The sequence below is a fragment of the Schistocerca cancellata genome, chromosome 2 (genome assembly GCF_023864275.1).
Source record: "Schistocerca cancellata isolate TAMUIC-IGC-003103 chromosome 2, iqSchCanc2.1, whole genome shotgun sequence".
Classification (NCBI taxonomy): domain Eukaryota; kingdom Metazoa; phylum Arthropoda; class Insecta; order Orthoptera; family Acrididae; genus Schistocerca; species Schistocerca cancellata.
In genome coordinates this window covers 446,641,289-446,668,230 of record NC_064627.1, presented here as the reverse complement: position 1 = coordinate 446,668,230, position 26,942 = coordinate 446,641,289, and the positions used below count along the sequence as shown (strand labels likewise).

At 36.4% G+C, this 26,942-nt stretch overlaps 1 protein-coding gene across 1 annotated transcript in view; it reads right to left on the bottom strand.

Moving 5' to 3' along the window:
• LOC126161929 (carboxylesterase 4A) overlaps positions 1-26,942 on the bottom strand; it is a 159,334-nt gene that overhangs the window by 27,128 nt on the left and 105,264 nt on the right. Inside the window, exon 9 of the mRNA XM_049918103.1 lies at positions 7,637-7,811. Within this exon, the coding sequence (XP_049774060.1) occupies positions 7,637-7,811 (175 nt within the window). The remainder of the gene's footprint in view (positions 1-7,636; positions 7,812-26,942) is intronic.

Sequence of the window (26,942 nt, the reverse complement as noted above, 5' to 3'; positions counted from 1 at the left end):
AATAGATCTTTTTATCTATCCAATTACATTATACTGTCAAAAACTGATTATTTTTGTTATTAATAACCATGCATTCTGATTCCCAACAGACCATCATTCAGACAATTGCTGGATATATTTTGATGTTGGACAGGTTTATATGGGATATAGTGAGATCCTTGTTGCGTCTGCCATCAGTTTTCACCGGCAGACTATACAGGGAGCTTCTGTCCAATCACATGCATCTATTTGTTCATGTACAGCACCCTACAGGCAGCCTGTACCTTTTGCAAGGTGATGGATCACTCCATTCCTTCTGTATTGTGTTAGAATGATTTGAGGAACATTCCAGAGACAGAAATTGTGTGTGTTGCTCTTAATCAACCCTACTGAACACATATGGGACACCATTTGTTGAGATGTGTGCATCTTTGAACCTGCTCCAACCTGTTTCTATGATCAATGGATGGCAGTTGACTATTCATGGATTCCAGTGCCATTGGTGTCAGAATATATGCTACAATGAGTCTCCACTCAAATAAGGCCAACATACTACTATGGAGGTGCCCCCAATTCAATAGGTCATAAGTGCAGAGATGCATTTTTATTGCATAATAAAGATATCACACAATCTTTGTGAATGGTACGCAAATTGTCACAGAAAGAGTTGAGGAAATACAAGAGTGTATACAAAAATGTTGCTGATTAATTTGATACAAAGTTTAAGTTGGAGAAACTTTTACCGAATTCCTCAGATTTGTTGATGATTCAATTATTCTCAAAATTAAATTTTTCTGGGATATGTTGAGGGCACAACATTTTTTTAATAGTTATACATAATGGATCAACTTAAGTGGGGTGCATATAGAAGAAGAGTGCAGCACATGGGCAATCACAAGAGATTGCACTATGTCCAACAAAGCATGGAAAAATGAGTCACTAAACACATTTAATAGTTGTACTGTGACATATGCACAGGCCAAAATGGTAAAATCAAAATTTCATTATCATTCTTGAAAGTGACCCAAAACAACTGTAGTTACATCAAGTAGTAATGAATTTATACTAACAGAGCAGTCATATATGTCCAATGACTCTGAATATGGTGCATATAAACTAAGAGAAATAAAGATATTATACTAGAAGTAAATGTAATTCATAAATGTACCAATGTTTCTACAAGGAAATATGGAGATCTGAATACGCTGATGATAGCTATAAAAATAATGTTATTAGGCCTAAAGAAAATATTTCTAAAAAAATCAAGATAAGGCAGTGCACAGAATGATCTTTTGCCTCAGTGCCATTTTCAATTCATATATGTTCTGTCTTGCTTACTGAGTGAGTAAACATTATAAAAGCTGAGCAGTCAACACACTTAAACATTGAAAAGTTTTTAAGCCACTACTATCATTAGAATTAATAAAATCTGATCTTTTCATTCAAGTATTGTTGTTGCTGTTGTTGTTGTTGTTGTTGTGGTCTTCAGTCCCGCTCTCCATGCTACTCTATCCTGTGCAAGCTTGTTCATCTCCATGTAACTACTGCAACCTACATCCTTCTGAATCTGCTTATTGCATTCATCTCTTGGTCTCCCTCTACAATTTTTATCCTCCAAGCTTCTCTCCAGTACTAAATTGGTGATCCCTTGATGCCTCAGAATGTGTCCTATCAACCAATCCCTTCTTCTAGTCACGTTGTGTCACAAATTTCTTCTCTCCCCATTTCTATTCAGTACCTCATTAGCTTTATGAACTATCCATCAAATCTTCAGCATTCTTCCATAGCACCACATTTCAAAAGCTTCTGTTCTCTTCTTGTCTGAAATATTTATCGTCCATGTTTCATTTCCATATATGGCTACACTGCATACAAATACTTTTAGAAAGAACTTCCTGACACTTAAATCTGTACTCGATGTTAACAAATTTCTCTTCATCAGAAACACTTTCTGTGCCATAGCCAGTCTACATTTTATATCCTCTCTTCTTGGACCATCATCAGTTTTTTTTCGCTCCCCAAATAGCAAAACTTATCTACTACTTTAAGTGTCTCATTTCCTAATCTAATTCTCCCAGCATCACCTAATTTAATTCAACTAGATTCCATTATCCTCTTTTTACTCTTTTTGATGTTCATCTTATATCCTCCTTTCAAGGCACTGTGTCCATTCTGTTCAGCAGCTGATCCAAGTCCTTTGCTGTCTAACAAACATACAGTGTTATCAGCAAATCTCAAAGTTTTTGTTTCTTCTCCGTGGATTTTAATTCCTACTCCAAATTTTTCTTTTGATTCCTTTACTGCTTGCTCAATATACAGATTGAATAACATCAGGGATAGGCTACAATCCTGTCTCACTCCCTTTCAAGCCCCTCGACTCTAATAACTGCCATCTGGTTTCAGTACAAATTGTAAACAGTGTTTTGCTCCCTGTTTTTTACCCTGACACTTCAGAATTTGAAAGAGAGTATTCCAGTCAACATTGTCAAAAGCTTTATCTAAGTCTGCAAATGCTAGAAAAATAGGTTTGCCTTTCCTTAATCTATCTTCTAAGGTAAGTCGTAGGGTCAGTACTGCCTCGCGTGTTCCAAAATTTCTAAGGAATCCAAACTGATCTTCCCTAAGGTCAGCTTCCACCAGTTTTTCCATTTGTCTGTAAAGGATTCATGTTAGTATTTTGCAGCCATGAGTTATTAAACTGATAGTTTGGTAATTATCACACCTGTCAACATCTGCTTTCTTTGCGATTGGAATTATTATATTCCTCTTGAAATCTGAGGGTATTTCGTCTGTCTCATACATCTTGCTCACCAGAGGGTAGAGTTTTGTCAGGGCTGGCTCTCCCGAGGCTATCAGTAGTTCTAATGGAATGTTGTCTACTCCCGGACCCTTGTTTTGACTTAGCTCTTTAATTGCTCCATCAAATTCTTCATGCAGTATCATACCTCCCATTTCATCTTCATCTACATCCATTCCATTTCCATAGTATCACCCTCAAATACATTGCCTTGTATAGATCCTCTGTATACTCCTTCCACCTTTCTGCTTTCCCTTCTTTGCTTAGGACTTGTTTTCCATCCAAGCTCTTGATATTCATACAGGTGGTTCTCTTTTCTCCAAAGGTCTCTTTACTTTTCCTGTAGGCAATATATATCTTACCCCTAGTGATACATGCATCTTCATCCTTGCATTTGTCCTCTAGTCATCCCTGCTTAGCCATTTTGCATTACCTGTTCATCTCATTTTTTAGACATTTCTAGTCCTTTTTGCCTGCTTCATTTATTGGATTTTTATGTTTTCTCCTTTCATCAGTTAAATTCAATATCTCTTTTGTTACCCAAAAATTTCTACTAGCCCTTGCCTTTTTATGTACTTTATCCTCTACTGCCTTCACTATTTAATCTCTTAAAGCTACCTATTCTTCTCCTACTGTATTTCTTTCCCCTGTTCTTGTCAATCATTCCATAATGCTCTCTCTGAAACTCTCTACAACCTCTGGTTCTTTCAGTTTATCCAGGTTCCATCTCTTTAAATTACTACCATTTTGCAGTTTCTTCAGTTTTAATCTACAGTTCATAACCAGTAGATTGTGGTCAGAGTCCACAACTGCTCCTGGAAATGTCTTACAATTTAAAACCTGGTTCCTAAATCTCTGTATTAGCATTATATAATCTATCTGGAACCTTCCAGTGTCTCCAGGACTATTCCACATATACAATCTTCTTTCATAATTCTTAAACGAAGTGTTGGCTATGATTAGGTTATTCTCTGTGCAAAACTCTACCAGGTGGCTTTCTCTTTCATTCCTTACCCCCGATCCACATTCACCTACTACTTTTCCTTCTCTTCCTTTTCCTACTATTGAATTACAGTCCCACATGACTATTAAATTTTCGTCTCTCTTAACTATCTGAATAATTTCTTTTATGGCATCATACATTTCTTCAATCTCGTCATCACCTGCAGAGCTAGTTGACAAATGAACTTGTACTACTGTGGTAGGCATGGGTTTCAAGTCTATCTTGGCTACAATAATGTATTCACTATGCTGTGCCTCAGTGCGTGCCTCAGCGATACAGATAGCCGTCTCGTAGGTGCAACCACAACGGAGGGGTATCTGTTGAGAGGCCAGACAAACGTGTGGTTCCTGAAGAGGGGCAGCAGCCTTTTCAGTAGTTGCAAGGGCAACAGTCTGGATGATTGACTGATCTGGCCTTGTAACAATAATCAAAACGGCCTTGCTGTGCTGGTACTGCGAACGTCTGAAAGCAAGGGGAAACTACGGCCGTAATTTTCCCGAGCGGATGCAGCTTTACTGTATGATTAAATGATGATGGCGTCCTCTGGGGTAAAATATTCCGGAGGTAAAATAGTCCCCCATTCGGATCTCCGGGCGGGGACTACTCAAGTGGATGTCGTTCTCAGGAGAAAGAAAACTGGCGTTCTACGGATCGGAGCGTGGAATGTCAGATCACTTAATTGGGCAGGTAGGTTAGAAAATGTAAAAAGGAAAATGGATAGGTTAAAGTTAGATATAGTGGGAATTAGTGAAGTTCGGTGGCAGGAGGAACAAGACTTTTGGTCAGGTGATTACAGGGTTATAAATACAAAATCAAATAGGGGTAATGCAGGAGTAGGTTTAATAATGAATAGGAAAATAGGAATGCGGGTAAGCTACTACAAACAGCATAGTGAACACATTATTGTGGCCAAGATAGAGATGAAGCCCACACCTACTACAGTAGTACAAGTTTATATACCAACTAGCTCTGCAGATGACGAAGAAATTGAAGAAATGTATGATGAGATAAAAGAAATTATTCAGATAGTGAAGGGTGATGAAAATTTAATAGTCATGGGTGACTGGAATTCGAGAGTAGGAAAAGGGAGAGAAGGAAACGTAGTGGGTGAATATGGAGTGGGGGAGAGAAATGATAGAGGAAGCCGTCTGGTAGAATTTTGCACAGAGCATAACTTAATCATAGCTAACACTTGGTTTAAGAATCATGAAAGAAGGTTGTATACATCGAAGAACCCTGGAGATACTAAAAGGTATCAGATAGATTATATAATGGTAAGACAGAGATTTAGGAACCAGGTTTTAAATTGTAAGACATTTCCAGGGGCAGATGTGGACTCTGACCACAATCTATTGGTTATGACCTGTAGATTAAAACTGAAGAAACTGCAAAAAGGTGGGAACTTAAGGAGATGGGACCTGGATAAACTGCAAGAACCAGAGGTTGTACAGAGTTTCAGGGAGAGCATAAGGAAACAATTGACAGGAATGGGGGAAAGAAATACAGTAGAAGAAGAATGGGTAGCTTTGAGGGATGAAGTAGTGAAGGCAGCAGAGGATCAAGTACGTAAAAAGACAAGGGCTAGTAGAAATCCTTGGGTAACAGAAGAAATATTGAATTTAATTGATGAAAGGAGAAAATATAAAAATGCAGTAAATGAAGCAAGCAAAAAGGAATACAAACGTCTCAAAAATGAGATCGACAGGAAGTGCAAAATGGCTAAGCAGGGATGGATAGAGGACAAATGTAAGGATGTAGAGGCTTATCTCACTAGAGGTAAGATAGATACTGCCTACAGGAAAATTAAAGAGACCTTTGGAGATAAGAGAACCACTTGTATGAACATCAAGAGCTCAGATGGAAACACAGTTCTAAGCAAAGAAGGGAAAGCAGAAAGGTGGAAGGAGTATATAGAGGGTCTATACAAGGGCGATGTACTTGAGGACAATATTATGGAAATGGAAGAGGATGTAGATGAAGATGAAATGGGAGATACAATACTGCGTGAAGAGTTTGACAGAGCACTGAAAGACCTGAGTCGAAACAAGGCCCCCGGAGTAGACAACATTCCACTGGAACTACTGACGGCCGTGGGAGAGCCAGTCCTGACAAAACTCTACCATCTGGTGAGCAAGATGTATGAAACAGGCGAAATACCCTCAGACTTCAAGAAGAATATAATAATTCCAATCCCAAAGAAAGCAGGTGTCGACAGATGTGAAAATTACCGAACTATCAGTTTAATAAGTCACTGCTGCAAAATACTAACATGAATTCTTTACAGACGAATGGAAAAACTGGTAGAAGCCGACCTCGGGGAAGATCAGTTTGGATTTCGTAGAAATACTGGAACACGTGAGGCAATACTGACCTTACGACTTATCTTAGAAGAAAGATTAAGGAAAGGCAAACCTACGTTTCTAGCATTTGTAGACTTAGAGAAAGCTTTTGACAATGTTGGCTGGAATACTCTCTTTCAAATTCTGAAGGTGGTGGGGGTAAAATACAGGGAGCGAAAGGCTATTTACAATTTGTACAGAAACCAGATTGCAATTGAACGGAATGGATAGCGTCTTGAAAGAAGGATATAAGATGAACATCAACAAAAGCAAAACGAGGATAATGGAATGTAGTCGAATTAAGTCGGGTGATGCTGAGGGAATTAGATTAGGAAATGAGACACTTAAAGTAGTAAAGGAGTTTTGCTATTTGGGGAGCAAAATAACTGATGATGGTCGAAGTAGAGAGGATATAAAATGTAGACTGGCAATGGCGAGGAAAGCGTTTCTGAAGAAGAGAAATTTGTTAACATCGAGTATAGATTTAAGTGTCAGGAAGTCATTTCTGATAGTATTTGTATGGAGTGTAGCCATGTATGGAAGTGAAACATGGACGATAAATAGTTTGGACAAGAAGAGAATAGAAGCTTTCGAAATGTGGTGCTACAGAAGAATGCTGAAGATTAGATGGGTAGATCACATAACTAATGAGGAAGTATTGAATAGGATTGGGGAGAAGAGAAGGGATCGGTTGGTAGGACATGTTCTGAGGCATCAAGGAATCACCAATTTAGTATTGGAGGGCAGCTTGGAGGGTAAAAATCGTAGAGGGAGACCAAGGGATGAATACACTAAGCAGATTCAGAAGGATGTAGGTTTCAGTAGGTACTGGGAGATGAAGAAGCTTGCACAGGATAGAGTAGCATGGAGAGCTGCATCAAACCAGTCTCAGGACTGAAGACCACAACAACAACAACAACAACAACAACAACAACATGCTGTTCACAGTAGTCTAGCCATGTTCCTATTTTTTTTATTTGTTATTAAACCAACTCCTGCATTACCCCTATTTGATTTTGTATTTATAACCCTGTATTCACCTGACCAGAAGTTTTGTTCCTCCTGCCATCACACTTCCCTAATCCCACTATATCTAACTTTAACCTATCCATTTTCCTTTTTAAATTTTCTAACCTACCCACCTGATTAAGAGATTTGACATTTCACACTCCATCCATAAAACACCAGTTTTCTTTCACCTGATAACGATGTCCTCTGGAGTAGTACCTGTCCGGAGATCAGAATGGGGGACTATTTTACCTCCAGAATATTTTACCCAAGAGAATGCCATTGTCATTTAACCATACAGTAAAGCTGCATGCCCTTGGGATAAATTACGGCTGTAGATTCCCCTTGCTTTCAGCTGTTTTCAGTACCAGCACAGCAAGGCATTCAAGTATTATTTTACTGAAGAAGAGTTTGATATTGTTTGCATCACTATCTTAACTTATGGCTCCTTCTCCAATTTGTACAACGTAAAGAGCTTTAAATTCTAGCAAGTAAAATAACTGTACATACCTTCATTGGGAGCTGGTGTCAGTGTCTGTTGGACTAATGGAAGACCAGTGAGAAACTCAGGTCCACCTTTCTGCTTCCCTTTGTGTTCAAAACTGTACAGGTAAGTAGGAAATTTATCTGACCACAGTTGTGAAGTCTCAAAAGCTGGGAGACTAAATAGTGCATCCCCAGTTGCCTACAACATAATGTAATATACATAACATAAGAAACTCTGTTCATTAATCCATTGTGTTATATTTTAAATAAAAGGAAGTAACCTTCATATTGACATATCACAGAATGTGAAAACTGTGTAACAGGTGATGTAAATACAAAATACATAAAACATTATGTTTTTTATATTCAAAGGATAATTCTGTTACCAGCATTCTTTGATCATTCAGCTAGTAGAAAACTGCCTGCAGAGGGCAGAGGTCATACTTTGACTCTCAATTTGACCTATTGTATTCTTTCATTGCTATGGATTCTTGTATAGTGATTACCAATACATTATGATAACAAGAAACTTGCTTACTACCTTCAGATTCTCTGTTACATTGTAACATCAGAATATCAACATTTTGAAAAAAATGGAATTGTCCTACAGTTTATACCTGTAATGATATTATACTCATCCTTCCCAGTTCTTTGTCTGTATAGTTTGCTTCAGTGTCTAATATGTCATAATTATCTTTTAACATTGCTTTTTACCTTTTTTCTCCTTTTTCATCTTCAGTTACCTTTTTACCTCTTTTAATATCCTTTATGAACATCTGTTCTCTTCTGTGATTACCCCTTACTGAGCCACTACCTTTAGTTTATTGCCTTGTCACTGTACTCGTTAGCACCATTCAACCTGTTTCCTTCCTCGACTTACATTTCTTTCCGTGTCCAATGGATTTCAGTTACTGGTTAATTCAACTTCCATTATTCTTGCCTTCTTGTTTCACTCTTTCTATGGTAATGGACTGTTTAGCAAACCAGTCAGTGACTTTCAGTCTTAAAGCAGTTTATTAACATCTTTGAAATTTTAATGACCATCATCTCAAGAGTTTTCATGTACAGTTTTTTCATTCATTCTACCTTTTTTTGTGCTCCTATAGATTGCATCAATGGAGCAATTGACTGTCTAGCTTACCAGTCAATAGATTTTATTATTACAACAGATTATTAACTGTCAAGATTTATTATTATTCCCTTGCATAATTCCTGCATCTGCTTGACGTGTCAAAATTGTCAACTGTGGTATAAGATGCAAACTTATTTAAAAACTCTTAGCACAGAAATTAATAAGTAGTATGAATTTGAAATACTACACTCTATGAACACATTTTTAATCGTTTAGACTTCAGTGATTATTTTGACAAATTTTTCAAAGAATACACCTTCAATCTGTTATTATCATGTGATGATGATATGAAAAATTTCAGCAATGGAGATTAGATTAGATTAGATTGGATTAGTTTTTCATTCCATAGATCTGTGCAGAGGAGGTCCTCGTGGATGTGGAACGTGTCAATATTTATTTATTTAAGCTGAAATAACAATACTAATAGGATGAATATATACAATACATCATTTGTTTCTATTAAAAAAATTCGTCAATGGAGTAGAAGGAGTTGGCCACTAGTAAGACTTTCAGGCTCCTTTTAAACTGACCTTTATTTGTAACTAAATTTTTTATGTTTGCTGGCAAATTATTGAAGATGAGTGTTCCTGAGTAGTGGACCCCTTTTTGAACTAAAGTAAGTGCTTTTAAGTCCTTGTGCAGATCATTTTTGTTCCTGGTATTGTGTGTATGAACTGAGCTGTTTGTTGGAAAAAAGAGATATATTATTTAGGACAAATTTCATTAAGGAGTAAATATACTGAGAGGCTGTAGTTAGCATACCCAGTTCTTTGAAGAGGTTTCTACAGGACGTCTGTGAATTTACTCCACAAATAATACATATTACACGCTTTTGGACTCTGAAAACTTTTGTTTCACTTGAAGAGTTACTCCAAAATATTATACCATATAACATTATGGAATGAAAGTAGGCAAAGTATGCAAGCTTTTTCATTTTTATGTCACCTATGTCAGCTAACACTTGAATTGCAAATACAGATTTATTAAGGTGTTTCTGCAGTTCTGTGGTGTGCTCCTCCCAACTGAATTTATTATCAAGTTGTAAACCCTGGAATTTAAGACTGTCAACCTCTTCTATCTGCTCTTCTTCATATCTCATGCATATGCTGGGTGGAAACCTCTTACAGGTTCTGAATTGCATATAGTGAGTCCTTTCAAACCTTAATTCCAGTGAGTTGGCTTTAAACCATTTATTAATATCTATGAAAATATCATTAGCAGATCTTTCTAGAACTACACCCGACATACTATTTATTACAATACTTGTGTCATCTGCAAACAAAACAAACTCTGCTTCTGGCAGTGTAATTGATGAGAGATCATTAATGTACACAAGAAAAAGCAATGGCTCTAAGATGGATCCTTGTGGGACACCACATGTAATTTCTTCCCATTCTGATGATGACTGATGACTTAATTTACTAGTTCCTTGCACTGACACCCATTGTTTCCTGTTAGCGAGGTAAGACTTGAACCATTTTGCAGCACTGCCTGTGACACCATAGAATTTATTTAAAAGGATGTTGTGTTTCACACAGCCAAATGCCTTTGACAAATCACAGAAAATGCCTGCTGCTTGTAATTTGTTATTTAATGAATTAAGTACATTTTCACTGTAGGTGTAAATAGCCTTGATATCAGAACTCTTCAGAAATCCAAACTGTGTTCTTGATAATATGTTACTTGTGGTCAGATGGTTGAGAAGCTGCCTGTACATTATTTTTTCTAAAATTTTTAAGAATGCTGGCAAAAGTGAAATTGGTCTGCAGTTTTATGGTATCTCTTTATCCCCTTTCCTGAATAGAGGCTTAACATCTGCATATTTTAGCCAGTCAGGAAATGTCCCAGTTATAATTGACTGGTTACACAAGTATCTTAGAATTGTACTAAACCCACTAGAACATGCCTTAATTAACTTTGTTAATATTTCATTGTAACCACTAGAATGCTTTGTTTTTAAAGATTTTATTATGGAAGTTATTTCTTTTGGTGAAGTGAGTGACATATTCATGTACCTGAAACTATTTGTAAAGGCTAGTTTCAGATATTCAAGGGCATTATTTACTGATCCTGACAATCCCATTCTATCAGTAACGGATATGTGCATACAGTGCACATATGCACACTCAGATGCAAATAAATGTTCACCACACCCCGTGAAGCTCAAGCCAGAGGAAACAAGTCTGATTATACAAAAAGAAAGACTTTCTGATACACTGTACATCCCACATCAAGGAACTACTAACATTACTATCACATCCTGATGACCTCAGAAATCTGCTTATGTCTAATAAGCCCCCCCCCCCCCCCCCCCGAAATATAGCCCTGGTTCTCAAACTCAAAATATCTTAGCAATGAAAATAATCAGTTATTGATAATACAATGTAAATGAACAGATAAAAAAGAAATCTACTCACCAAGCGGCAGCAGGGAAAAACACACACACACACACACAGAAGAATTGAACTTTCAAAAGGTTTCGGAGCCAGTGGCTCCTTCTTTTGGTGGAAGAGTTGAAGGGGAAGGAAGAGGGCTGAAGCAAAATGACTGTTGAGGTTTAGGGAAAGGGATACAGTTTAGAAAAGTCACTTAGCAGAGTCAGGGGAGACTTGCCAGATGGGATGAGTAGGAAAGACTGATTGTTCAATCAATCAGTCTTTCCTTTTCATCTCGTTCGGTAAGTCTCCCCTGATCCAGGGTTCTGGGTGACTTTTCTAAACTGTATCCCTTTCCCTAAACCTCTCTAGTCCTTCTCCTTCACCTCTCTTCCTTCCCTTTCAACTCTTCCGCCTGGAGGAGGAACCACTGGCTGTGAAAGCTTGTGAAAGTTCACCTTGTGTGTGTGTGTGTGTGTGTGTGTGTGTGTGTGTGTGTGTGTGTGTGTGTGGGCGCGCACGTGCACCCCTGCTGCTGCTTGGTGAGTGGATGTTTTTTTTTTTTTATCTGCCCATTTACATTATATTATCAAAATATCTTAAGACAGTTTATATTCTAGGGTGAGCAGCTATGTAAAATACTAAGCTTCTGCATGTAAAAAGTGAAAGAAACTTTTCTTGTGTAGCTATGTGGTCTTATTATGTTGTGTTCTTTCACAAGAGTGAAACAGGCACATGTGCTTCAACATTTTAGATGTTCAATTAAGTTACACAAAGGACTGTTATGACAGTGCTTGAAAATAGTTTAATTTTTTATCAGAGTACTGAGCTCCTTTGTGAACAATGAACAGGATTAAATTACATTAGATGCACTGTTTCTTCCATAGACCCATAGTGAGCAGATTCTTGAGGATGTGGAACACCTTAGAAAAACAAAAATACATAATAGATATTTATAAACTAACTGATATACTGATGTTGTGTAAAAAATTTATGTTTTTTTTTCATTTGCATATTATTAAAAAGCTTACCAAAACATTTAAATGTGTATGTACTAAAGTACATGAGGTAATTCAAAGGCTATTGTAGCCAAGAATTGTCAAAAACAAAAACAGTTCACAAGTTGTATTCTTTCATTCATAATGTTGCATACATCTCATTCAGAAGTATAGTCTCCAGAGATGTGGAACAAATTATACCATGCATTAACTAAAGGCAACACAATTGTAGATTCTTAATCTGTAAATTTCATTCACAGTGAATTTCTATCAGTATACTACTAAAAACCGTTTCTGATTATTTCAACTAATCTAGTAAATAGACTTAAAGACACTTCTTTGCAAAAAGCTGCTGCTTCCTTAATTATATTAAACAGCTGCTGTTGCTTACAAATTGGTAGCTTAATATTTACATGTTACCACAGGTATTTTTCAAAGTAAATGGATACCCACACCTGTAAAAACAGTGGGTTGTTTACAGTACACAACTACTTGCCATGTAACTTTACAATGAACACTGCTAACTGTCTTGTAACTAATAGGAATTTCCAGTCCTTGAATCTAAATAATCACATGAAAGTGAGAAAAGAGTGGATAATGGGACATGTTTTGAGTTTTACTTGGATCTGGTTATGGTTTTCAATTTTCTGCTATATTATGTTAGATGGGACCTTACTGAACAACTTAGCACAACAGTACATAGCTCCACTCTGAATCCTAACCAAGGAGGCAAACAAAAATGTTTTTGTGTCTTGTATTGTGATTGTCAAATCAAGATTTAGCTAAAACTGATTTTTGTTATTACACAAAAAGAAAAGAAGGAACATTAAGGAGTTAACATACTTCAAAGTGAGTGTAAGAATTCAAAGGTTTTTAAAGAGACCTCTGCATAATGTGTGATTAACTACTTTACAAAATATTCTAACAGTTCACATCTGCTGAATAAATGCTCTATTTAGTTTAGGTGCACTGTTCCAGAAGATAATTTCATAGGACATCTTAGAGTGAAAAATGTTAAATAAGCCAACACCAGTCTTTAGGTCAACGCATTGAGAGTTATGTCTAAGAGCAAAATACACTGTTCTGAGCTTCTTGATTAGTTCATCTATGTGTTGACGCTATTTTAACTTGTTATCCAGCTGGACCCCACAGAATTTTACACATAGTGTTTCATTTAGTGCATTACTGTTAACATTTGCTCCTGTTGATAGCAACAGCAACAGCTTCATACTGTTAAGATTTTGTCAGATTATGACTCAAGCTGTTTGCTCAGTTTGGGCTCTTAATTAGTATGTTTGTGTCATCAGCAAGCACTACAGTGTCTGAACCAGCTTTTAAAGCCACTGGGCAATTATTTATGTATGCCAAGAACAACACAGTACCCCAGATGTTATGTGAACAATAAGCTTTTCCTGGTGCACACAATATATGAATAACTTGTGATACCACAGCTGCGTGAACTCATGAAGCATAAATAAACATTTCTACAGACCGCCACCAGGTCATTTTCGAGGCATGACCAACAGTCCACCCTGCAATATCAACCTACAGTGAAGGGACCTGTATAACAAAGAACATATAAGAGGCCGTGCAGAAAGGCATGCTACACATAATCAACACCAGCACCACTGTCTACTAGAGATAACTACTGCCAAGATGTATCAATAATAGACAAAGGAGGGGTATTCACTTGGTGTCCATACTATTTCACTAAAGAAGCAAGAGGGTCCCATGCAGAATTCAAACAAAACATTCCACTCCAGTTTATAAGTCCAATTTCTAATTTAGTTTCTATAGATTCTCACTATGTTCTACAAGTTAGAAGTGGGGCCAAAATCTTTGTGTTCATATGTTCCATTGACAACTAGTGTAAAGATAGTGTAGACACTGTTCTGCAACTGCCCGTTTGCTTGGCTGTTCTAAGGGTATGCAAGGCTTATACTCCACACAACTGTCTTCAGAAGTTCCCACGTTCTGACTGTCGGTGGCAAACAATAGTTTTAAGAGATTGGCCTTATAAAGGTCCAGATCATCTTTCACAGAATGTAAAAAAGCCCTCATGTTGCAGGGAAGCCAGAACACACACACACACCAAACACTCTATTTTTGCAAGACATGACACTTTTTTTTTTAATGCTTCCTGCATAGGGCAGAAAATCTGTTACCTTAGGAGCCATTTCTCACTCTCCTTGTCCTCTGAACAGTGAGTTGGAAGTGCAACACACATCATAGATTTCTAACAAAACTGATTATACAGTATTTTGAAAAATGTAGTGTTTAGTGTGTGTTCCAATCTCCCGCCAAGGTAACAGCTCCTTTAGGCTCTGTGCAAGATGAGTTAAGCCTTCAACACAGGTGTCTATAGGATCCTCTACAACTGCAGCTTGGTATATATCACTTTCATGTTTCACTTGTATACCGTACATATAAATTGACTTTTTGAATGTTTATGCATAAGCTGCTTTTGAACACAATAGGACCAATAAAAAATACAGTACAATTAGTCAGATCATGAGAACTGTTGAAGACCACTGTGGGAACATAAGAGTTCCAGAGACAATTACAACAGCTGGGCAAATATGTGAGTGCAGAACTCTGGCTTGATACTGACCATCATGTAGAAAGCAAGAACACAAAGATTTTGGCCTTCTCCTCTGACTGTTGTGATAATATTGAAAGGGAATCTGTTGAAATTAAATTAGCACACGGACTTATGTTTGAATTTTGCATGGTATTCTTCTCTTTCTCCAGGGAAAGAGCCTAGTGCAAAATGAGTACTGTCCCTCATCTTAGTCATTTACTATTAATAGATCTTGGTGGTAGTTAGCCCTTTTCTGGCCCACTATTGTAGGCTAGCATGAGAAGAGCTGTTCAGCATAGTAGACATTAATCTAAAGAGACTGGAACTTAACTTCTTACTTATTCAGATCACATTATTGCAATTAAACCAGAAAATTAAAGAAACTGACAGATAAATCTAGCATCCAAATTCATCACTACAAGAAATGAGATGTAAAGACAAGTGCCACTTTGCTTCCACAAATTAGAGAGTTTACAGGGGCAAGTCAGGAATCTTGGAACTCAATGGACCACTGCAATTTTTAATCTGATTTCTAATCAAAACCAATAATATAAATTCAATATTGAACTTAACTTCACCTTCTGAAAGAATTCCATTCCTATCAGTCAAACCAGTGAACAAAGCTTAATCAACATCCGTGCACCAACAAACAACTACAATTAACAGAGCCACATAAGTGGAGGAATTCTGGGAATTACTGGAAGAAATTACAGCCATTATTATCCATCATTATATTAAAATTTTAATGGGAAACATCAACACATAAATTAGCCAGGAAAAGAAATACAGAACAACTGCAGGTTTGGAACCTGCTCCCCAAAGGACTAGTTGAAAATGGAGACAGGATAATCAACTTTGTGAAGCCTTTGAACTGAAACTGATGTTAACACATTTTCTGGCATCCTAACAGGAAATAAACTTAAAAAACTCCAAATCATAATCCTGGAAAATTTCAAAAAGATCATACAACCATCTCAAAGAGAAATTAAAAAGAAATTTTGAATGTAAAAGTAAACAAAAGGAGTAATTGATTCTACTCTCCATCTGTCATTAAAAATAAAGTTAAATTCCAGCCAAACAGAACCAGAATGAGACTAAGAAGAAATCCATGAAATGATCCTGAATTTTTTAAACAAAATTCTAACATCTTCCATGCAAATATCCTCAGCCAAGAATCTTCCAGCTGGTCACAACTTAAAGATACTCTTCCCAAAGTATTACCCCTCCCCCCACCCCCCACCCCCAAAGAAATGTAAACATGGGTAGTGGAACAATATTTGTGACAAGGTCATAGAGCAAATAATTACAATCTGAAAAGACTGGAATTCCCATAAAACCACCCAAAAGTGGCACGAATTCACCACAGTCAAGAAACAGATTTCAGTATCACACACACTGTAAAATGTCTTGTGATAAAACCAGACTAGCAGGAACAGAACAAGAGTTTCAGAAAAAAACACAAAAGGTTTCTACAGCACTTTTAGAAAAAAAAAGTCAATATATCAGGCACCCAGTCTCTTATTTTAGTGACCAGATGGGACTTAGGAAACAAATAATATAGAGAACTGTAAACTCCAGGCAAACTACTGTAAATACCTTTTAAATTATGAATCTCCCACAGTCAAATTCATACCTGAAAAAACTGAGCCAAACACAGAATCAGAAGTGTCAATGACAGAAGTTGACAAAGCAATATGAGAACTTAAAAGGAATAATGCTCCAGGGAAGGATGGGATAGAAGCAGAAATTTGGCAAACACATATTGAAAACATCACCCAGAAAATTCATGAAGCTCTTACAGGTATTTGGACGGAGGAAACAATCCCTAAAGTTTGCTAAGGGCACACTGCCATAATCCACCCATTACACAAGAAAGGGGATAAAAATGATATAAATAACTACAGAGGGATTTCATTGCTGCCAGTTACTTACAAAATTCTTTCAAAAATCAAACTTAAAAAGCTTGAAAAATAAGCAAATTATTTAACTGATAAATATCAAAGTTTTAGGAAAGGTAAATCCTGTGTGGTACAAATTCTCAATCTCAAGACAGTCTTACAAATCCACAAAGGCAGATGAACTGTGTTCATCTTTGTAGACTTCAAAATAGCATATGATTCAATGGACAGATGAACACTGCTTCATATATTACAGGAGTTTAAAGTGGATAGAAAGACTAGACAGTTGATTAAACAAACATTAACAGTCAGCAGTTCAAAAGTTAAATTCCAAGACGATACAAAAACAAGGGTCCGACAGGGAGATGGACTGTCCCACTTATCACTCACTCTTGTATCATAAAGTTAGTAGGACATGGGAAAAAGAAGTAGAAGGAATAACCATTGGCGGAATGTGTGAAACTAAAATTCATTTACAATATTCAGCTTAAACAGATATTCTATCATCTATTCAAATGACAGAGAAGGGGCAGTTAATTTCCTTGAGAAACTCTATGAACTAACAGCTGAAAGTGAACTGAAAACTTGTGAAAGAAACAATACATGGCAGGTTCTCCTTGGTACCCAGAACATTTCATGTTCACATAATTTGGTGAAATATCTCAAGTGTCCAAATTTAAATACATAACCGAAATCATCGAACCCTCTGGATTAAATCATGAAGCAAACAAAGAAATAATCATTAAATTACAAAAAGCTTGTAGACTCAAATCTTATAGAACTACATGGAGTAGGTCAATAAGAAATGAATACCTTCTAACGCAAAATGAAAACATTGCATCATAGCAGTCCACCCTGAATTATTATAGGCACCAGAGACTGTAATCATTGGAGGTCGATCATCAACGTAGACACAGAAAAAGAAGAAACAAAAGTGGTGAAGAAAATTTTTGGTCTGGTTTTGTTGAGGAAATCTGGATGAGATGGAAGTCTAATGAGCTATATCAACATTTGGAGAAAATCTCAGGCACTGTTTGGAAAAGAAGACTGATGCGTTATGGGCATATTCTCAGAAAAAATTACAGAGGCCAACCAAATGGATTCCCTACCTTGACCTCTTGATGAAAATTAAAAACAACTGGATACTTGAAATTGAAAAAGATCTTCAGGAAATAGGCATTATAAACAAAATTTCACAGGACAGAATTGCATTCAAAACTTTAATGGACAAGCATCAGTTAAAAGCTAAACCAAGTTTCACATATAAGAGAACATGTACAGAAGAATGTAAGAAAAACTACAGTGAGAAGATGAAGAGCTTTTGGGAGCAGAAGAAAGTAAGCACATGAGCTAAATAAGTTTAATCACACTCCACAACTGGGCATGATGTTAAAAATGATTATCCTACACTGGAGTAGAAGGAGTTGGTTAAAAAGTAAATCCTCTAGGCTTCTTTTAAACTGTACATCATAAATAACTAAAATTCTGTGGCTGCTGGAAAACTATTGAAAACATGTGTTTCTAGAAAATGAACACCTTTTGTGGATCAAAGTGCTTGACTTAAAGTCATTATGAACATTGTTCTTGCTGCTGTTATTGATTCTGTGAACTTGAGCTGTTGGTTTGAAACAGAGAACTTATGATGAATTTTCTCAAGGTGTAAAAATATTGAGAATCAGCACTTAGTGCACTCAGTTTTCTGAACACATTTCTGCAAAAAGGTTTTGAATTTATGTTAAAAATAATATGTATTACACACTATTAAACCAGGTAAGCTTTATTCTACCTAGATGAATATGATACTGTAATGACCTGTTGTGACATTTTGTCCTCACAAATATAAAATGTTGCATAAACATTCTGTGCAGTGGAAGTTTTAAGCTGTAGTGGTATAGTTGCTCTTTGATTTACATTTCTGTTTGTCATTCAATGTTCTACATTGAGCATGCATTCATGTCTGTACAACTCTCAGCTGTTATCAAGTATCTATGAGAACATATATCTATTTTTCTCCAGTACCCACATATTTGGTGGCCCTGACTGACAACAACATGTTCTCACAGTGGTAGAAAGGTTCACCACATGGCCTGAGGCATTTCCAATGAAGGACATCATGCCAGACACTGTAGCATAAATATTTTTTCATGGCTGGATTGCCTGGTATGGAGTCCTGCTTAAAATTAGCACTGATCAGGGATGGCAATTTGAAGCCTACATCCTCAAAGCATTGGCCATATTATTAGGTACATATACACCACGACATACCACCCATCAAATGGTATAGTTGAGGATGTTCATCAGCAGTTGAAAGCAGCACTTAGATGTCATGCAACACCAAGATGGACAGACACACTCCCTGTTGCGCTTTTAGGTCTATGAACTTAATTTAAAACTGATCTGAAGAGTACAGCAGTGGAACTGGTCTATGGACAAATTTTGTGCCTACCTGGAGAGTTTTTGCTCAGCATGGCAGATGACACAATCACCACCTCAGACTTCGCCACTTAATTAAGACAACATATACACCAGTTGAGACTGGCAACTCCTAGAAACCAATTGGAAAGACACTCATTCATTTTTGCAGAGCTAGACAAGTGCATGCATGTGTGTTACACAATGACACAGTGCGTAAGCCATTCCAGCCCCCGTACTGTGGAGCGTATCCAATAGTCAGTACGGCCAGCAATACTTTCTGCATAATGATCAATGGTACACCCACCACAGTTGCACTGAATCAGATCAAGCCAGCATTTCTGGATGCAACAGACATCACAATGACCATGGAACACAAACCAGAGAAGACAGAAGAGTCAGCAACAAGAGGTTATCCCGTGCCCCATGAGCACCACAGAGAGCCAGGTACTGTGACACCAAGACTGACATTGAGGATTCCTACCCTGCTCCCTGTTAGAACCATTGACTCATGTGATGCACCCTACAGTTTCAACAAAGTAGTAGTCATGAGGGTTGGACAGCATGTGAAATTCAATCTGCAGTGTCATTAGCACTAAAGGAGGGAGTTCTCATGTTTTGTCCTCACAAATTTACAGTGGCCCATAAATATTTCATACTGAGGCAGTTTTAAGCTGTAGTGATATAGTTGCTCTTTGATTTATATTTTTGTAGTTATTCCACGTTTTACATTGTGCACGTATTCATGTTTGGACAACTGTAACCTTATTTCAAGTATATGTGGAAATGTACATTTTGTTTTCTCCATTAGCCACAATACCATTTGAAATTAAGAGATAGAAAGTGAGCAAAGTGTACATCAACTATGTCTGACAATATTTACACTGCAAATGATGATTTCATTTGGTGTTTCAGCTGTTCTTTTGTACACAGCTCCCAACTGAATTTATTGAAAGGTTTTAATCCAAAGTCAACTGCTTCTATCTGCACATTCTTACATTGTTAGGAAACATCTTCCTTAATGAGATTTTCACTCTGTAGCAGAGTGTGCACTGATATGAAACTTCCTGGCAGATTAAAACTGTGTGCCGGACCGAGACTCGAACATGGGACCTTTGCCTTTCGCAGGAAAGTGCTCTACCAACTGAGCTACCCAAGCATGACCCATGCCCCATCCTCACAGCTTTACTTCTACCAGTACCTCATCTCTTACTTTCCAAACTTCACAGAAATTCTTCTGTGAACCTTGCAGAACTAGAAATCCTGAAAGAAAGGATATTGCGGACACATGGCTTAGCCACAGCCTGGGGGATGTTTCCAGAATGAAATTTTCACTCTGTAGTGGAGTGTGCACTGATACGAAACTTCCTGGCACATTAAAACTGTACCAGACTAAGACTCGAACTCAGGACCTTTGCCTTTTGCAGGCAAGTGCTCTGCCAACTGAGCTACCTCACAGCTTTACTTCCGCCAGTATCTCATCTCTTAACATCTTCCTTGTTCTCAACTGCTTATAGTGAGGGTATCTTTCTTTTCTCTCTCTCTCTCTCTCTCTCTCTCTCTCTCTCTCTCTCCCTCTCTCTCTCCTTTTTTTTCCCCAAACTTAATACATAGTCTTCAGACAAATGTGAATAATGTATTACTCGTTGAGTGATATGACAAACCCTGGATGAAGTATTCTGTTGAATATCCAAATGCAGAGCTTCAAGAGTCACTCAACAGAGTGGGGTGACCACACATGGTCATGACTAATGTATGGTCATGCCACACATGGCATGGTCTATATCTAAATCTTTCCAGTAAGAGGTTACAAGCATGACTAATTTCCAGAACATTCAGTGTAATCAGAGTGCTGTCTATCCAATCTCTGTGATTTCCAGTGCTTTCACTGGACTCCATGCACAAAAAGTTCAAAACTCTAAGTAAAAAGAGATAATATGGAGCATTATTATGCATTAAAACTGAAAAATTGCACAGGAAAGTGATATTCAACTCCCTGGTGACAGTAATAGTGAAACAGATGATATTAAATTCAAATCAATGACTAGTCAAGGTAAATCATCTGTTAGAGGGATTTAAAAAAATCCCTCTAAAGTAGTAATTTTTATGGAAATGATTTTATTTCAATCAAAGTATTACAACCATGCTGGGCACTGTGTACAAAAGAACTGCTGAAACATCACTAATAACTGCCTGCTTGAGTTAATTTTGTAATCAGTTGATGAGTTAAGGTGTATTTTGTGACAGAATAGCACCTATTTATAAAAGTGGCAGTAGATCAATAATTGGAGGTCACTTGCTTGTCTCTCTCCTTCCCAGCTTCTCAAAAATTATTGGGATAGTAGATTACAACAGAATACTAAACCATCTTTCAGAACAACCTTTCGATAACACGGTTTAGCTCCCATGAACACTGAGAAAGTAATACATTATCTCATCAACTCAGTTCTGGTAAAATTAAACAAGAAAAATTATTCTGTTTGCATATTCTGTGCCCTTTGATCATGTAGGTCATAAAATTTTAATAAGGAAATTAGAATTTTGTAGTATTAAAGATATACTCCTTGCTTGGATGGAGTCATATCTTGACAACAGAAAAATGACAGTTGCATTATCAAATTAAATCAAATTCAGATTTGTGAAATATTAAAATTGGAGTCCTGCCAGGTTCAGTACTTGGCACACTCCTGTTGTCATTCAGTATCAGTGATTATCAGGAACACTGGAGGGCTCTTCAAAAACTATGTTGTTTGTTTACTGATGACACAAGTATATTGATAAAGGGCCCCAAAAGCCAACAGTTTAATCCTTAATCTTATTAACTCATGCACTTTCAAAGAAATAAAAATGACTTACATTATTGCAAATAATGGCCAGCGATGAGGTTTAAAGTGCAAAGTTTCTGAGCATCCAGTTAGATAATAAACTGAGATGGCACAATCACATGTATAAATAATAAAAAAAAAATAAAAAATAAAAACTTCAGTTCTGTCTACTTTGCTTTTAGAAGTGTGTCTCCTTGTATTGGCCTCCATAAGTGAACGTCTTGCAGAAGGTTCGAGGTGCTGGAGTTGGCGGTCATGTGTGCATGAGGTGGGCTTGAATGTTGTGTGTTTTTCTTATGCTCATGAAGGCTGTGGCTGAAAGCTTTATATAAGTGTCTTTTAATTGAGCCTGTCTGCAACTTAACATGCCTTCTTTATGGTAATTATGACACCATCTTTTCCACATTGTTAACACTGAGGATAGAAGATGACGAGATAAAACTTCTAGTTGATGTGCTGAATGCAGCTTGCTCTAAATGTAAAGAAATGTAGGTTAATGAAAATGAGTAGGGAAAATGTCCAAACAAAGCTTAGAAGTTTGCTGCTTGACACAGTCACATAAATTAAATATGTAGGTGTAATGTTGCAAAGCGATATGAAATAGAAGGAGCACCTAAGGACAGTAGTAGGGAAGGTGAATGGTTGACTTTGGTTTATTTGGAGAATTTAAGGAAAATGTCACTCATCTATAAAGGAGCCCACATATTGAACACTAGTGCAATCCAATACTGAGTACTGCTCAAGAGTTTGGTATCCCCATCAAGTTGGATTAAAAGAAGACATCAAAACAATTCAGAGGCAGGATGCTAGATTTGTTACCACTACATTCAATCAACAAGTGAGTATTATGCAGATGCTTCATAAACTCAACTGGTAATGCCACAAGGGAAGACAATTATTTAGACAATTTAGAGATCCAGCATTTCAAGATGATTGCATGAAGATGACTGCAGAGTATTTCTACTGATGCCAATGTACATTTTGTGTAAAGACTACAAAGATAAGAAAAGAGAGATTAGTCATGTACAGAAGCTCAGTTTGCGAGTGGAACAGGAAAGAAAATTAATAGTAATGATACAAGGTACCATCAGCTATGCACCATGCAATGGCTTGCAGAGTATGTATGTGTAATGTAAATGGACAGATTAAAAAAAAAAAAAAAAAAATCGTTCATTTCTACTGATATACACAATAAGGGACACAGGTTTTCTTTCACTTACATAACTGTAAATATAGTCCTCAGTGGTATTTTTGGTTAATAATGAGAGAGAAATTGTGGTGAGGAAAAGGTAAAAGAATTCATTAGCCACACCTATGATATATAAGAACATTTGGGCTAAGGGATGCAAATGCTACACAACTCTCATTTTTGTGATGCAAAATCGGAGGAAGGGCAGCATCAGTCGTAAATTTTTAATCTGTTTATTGCAGATCAATTTCTGCTACTGTGAAGCTATCTTCAGTACAGACTCACCATACAGATAATCACACATGGTACCCCATGATGCTACACATAAGAAACAATGGATGTTTGTTATCGGTAACATCAAGTGGTACCACAAGCAAGTATACGTTCGATGAGTCACCATGACTGAAATCAATGTGCAATAAACAGATTAAAAATTTATGACTGATGCAGCCATTCATCCAATCTTGGCTATCACTAATATGGCTGTGGAGCATACTGTTCTGGAGGGATACTAACCTGAAGTCTAATTTTTGTATTAAATACAACCTGGCTTTGACACAGAAAAATCACTAGGTAAAGCTTCAACTTTTTAGTTGTGTGTTTTAGCTATTGTATTTGAATTACAGCCTACTTAGTAGTAGTAGTAGCTTTATTTATCTGTAGACATCTTTTTGCAAGGATATAGGACATGTCAAAGTATTTACAAGTTTCGACCAATCAAAATAAGCTAATTCATATACACACATATTTACAGACTTCTAGTTAGACATAATTATTAGACTTACTCCTGGTATACAATACATTTTTAAAAAATAACTTATTAAATAATGTAATGCCACACCATTCACTCATGTCTCACTATCAGTCACTGCACACACTATACACACGTTGTTTCATAACAGTTCCCCCACTACTTCCCATTTGCTATCCTGAAAAACTGAGTCAGCATCCCTCCATAATAAGTGAGAAGTTGAGCTCAGAAAGAGGAAGAAGTGTTAGTACTGTGCTATGTATTGCTTGGGGATAAGTATTTCTAGAAAGGAAAAAAATTAGGAAAAAAAGCAAAGTGAAGGTGTTATGTGGGATGTTGGATGTTTTATAATCATCATCATCATCATCATCATCATCATCATCATTATTATTATTATTTATTTGTACAAAACTTTTTTATCAGACCTCTGTTCTGTTTTATCTAAGTAATCCTTCAATGTATAAAATGTATTGCTTAACAGGTACTTTTTAGCTGCCTTTTTAAGTAAGTGAATTTTTGAAATTTCTTTAATCTCTATTGGTAATTTATTGTACAGTTTTATTCCTTGCTAGAAAATGCTGTTTTGAGTTATACTTTTTTTTGTGAATATAAGTTGAGTCTATCTCTTGTTGCATGGTCATGGGCAGAGCTGTTTGTGTAGTAATTACCAATGTTATTTTTGATGTGTGTAACTGACTGGTAAATGTATTCACATGGAGCAGTTAAAATCCCCAGTGTTTTGAACAGATCTTTACAATGAGCTCAACTAATATTTTTGGTTATTATTCTTACGGCTCTTTTCTGGAATTTAAAAATTGTGCTCATATTTTGTGTGTTTGTTCCCCAAAAAAGAATGCCATAGCTAAGAACTGAGTGTACATATGAATAATATGTAACTAAAAGACACTGCATGTTACACACTGATGATAGGATTCTAAGGGTATAACATGCTGATGACATTCTGTTTGCAAGTACTTTTGTGTGTTCAAACCACTTCAACTGAGAATCAATATTCATTCCTAGAAATTTTGCATTTGTTACACAGTCTATAGAGGTGCCATCTACATTTAATTTAACATTGTCATTTTTCCTGTTCAAACTGAAATTCCTGGCATTAGTTTTCTTTATATTCAATGTCACTTTATTGCTTATTGACCAATCCTAAACTTTCTTGAGAGTTTTATTTTCTTTCTCGGCAAGGAGTTCTCTTGTTTTCTCAGTGACTATAGTATTGCTGTCATCAGCAAAGAGAATTTTTTCACCATGAGTAACACTAGTGGGAAAGTCATTGATGTATACCAGTAATAGTATTGGTCCTAATATGCTACGTTGCGGAACCCCTATATTAATGTATTTTGGTTCTGATAAGTGTTTTACTAAATGTTTAGATCTATTTAAAGTATATGTTAACTCTACTCTTTGTACCCTATCTGCTAGGTGTGATCCAAACCAGTCATTAACTACCCCTCTTATTCCTAATGCTTCTAACTTATTTAATAGAATCTTGTGGTCGACTGTATCAAATGCCTTAGAAAGATCAAAAAATATGCCTGTGACACACTCATCTTTATCAACAGCATCAAGTACAACTTTTGTGAATTCTACTATGGCTGACTCCGTATTTTTTCCACTTCTGAAACCAAACTGTGATTCGCTTAAAAGATTGTATTTATTCAGGTAATGCATTAATCCATCTTTCATAATTGCTTCTATTATTTCTGAGAATGCTGACAGCAGGGAAATGGGCTGGTAATTTTCTATGTCTTCTGCATTACCTTTCTTAAGCAAAGGTATTTGCAAAAGTTGTAAGAAAAAGGCATGGAAATGGCATTATTAAGAGCAAATGAGACGTGTGAATTCTAGCTCAAAAAAGGACTCATATGAATGCTAGCAAAGCTTTCAATCTTGCTTATGGGCTTGTTAACAACTCAACACCTCTACTATTTGAGAAGCTCAGATTCTTCTTATCTAATGGGTACTACAGCCTTAACTTTTTAAACTTATTAAATGTGTGTGGCATTTTTCACCTAGACTGTATTTAAGAAGAAATTTAAGTAAATACACCCTAAGTGAAAAATGCTGCATTTACTTGAGCTCTGATAGTTGGGACTGAAAGCTAAAGTTAACTTATAATAATATAAAGTTGGTAGTTCTTAAATAGCAAACATATGATTAAACATAGTCACTAAATGCAAGTACCTGAAAGTTGATAACTCTTACAGTTGCAATTTAAGAACTGCTAACTTAATACTATTATGTAGTTAACTGTACCATTCAGTTCCAACAGTCAGCACTCCGTATTTATGCTGTGAGAGCCTCACTGGACCAGTTCAGTTGACAAGTTACAATGCAACATATCATTTGTGTATAATCATCATGTATAGAAATTAGTTTGTTTTATTAATTAGTTTCCAATTATTTTACTATCGCACTTGTTCTTTTATTTTTATCAGATAATGTGATGAGTTGGTAATAAGCCAAAAAAATAATGATACAATTTGTATGACCTGATGCTAAAATATAATAATATTATTATAGAAAAGACTCTAGCTCTTCAATTGTAATGACAGGGTTGAAATCCCAAAGGGAGCCCACAGGGTTCAATTTTGTGTCCACTCCTATTTCTTAGATATGTAAATGAACTCCCACCTAACATTCAATATTCAGAATTGATATTTTTTGCAGATGATACCGACTTTATAGTAAATCCCATTAGAGGGAAAGAAACAGAAGAAATTGTAAATGATGTTTTCCAAAGACTTAATAAGTTGCTCTCAAACACTCTTTTCAGTTCTGTACAACAAATAGAGTCATGCCAACAACTGATGTAGCAGATGAGCAGGAATCAGTAAATAGGGTAGAATACTCAAAATTTTTGGGTGAAAATACTGATGAAAACTTGAACTGGAAGAAATATATTACTGAGATTATCAAACAATTAAGTTCAGCTGCCTTCTCTCTTCATGTATTTGCTAATCTTGCAAATAAATAAATAAAAAAAAAAAAAAAACAACCAATGATTTAACCTCCTGACATATTTAGCATATTTTCACTCAGTAACATCATAAAATAATTTTCTGGGGTAACTCACCACTTAGAAAGAAAGTATTGATGCACAAAAACAAGCAGTAAGAATAATATATAGTGTTAAATAATATACAGTGTTACC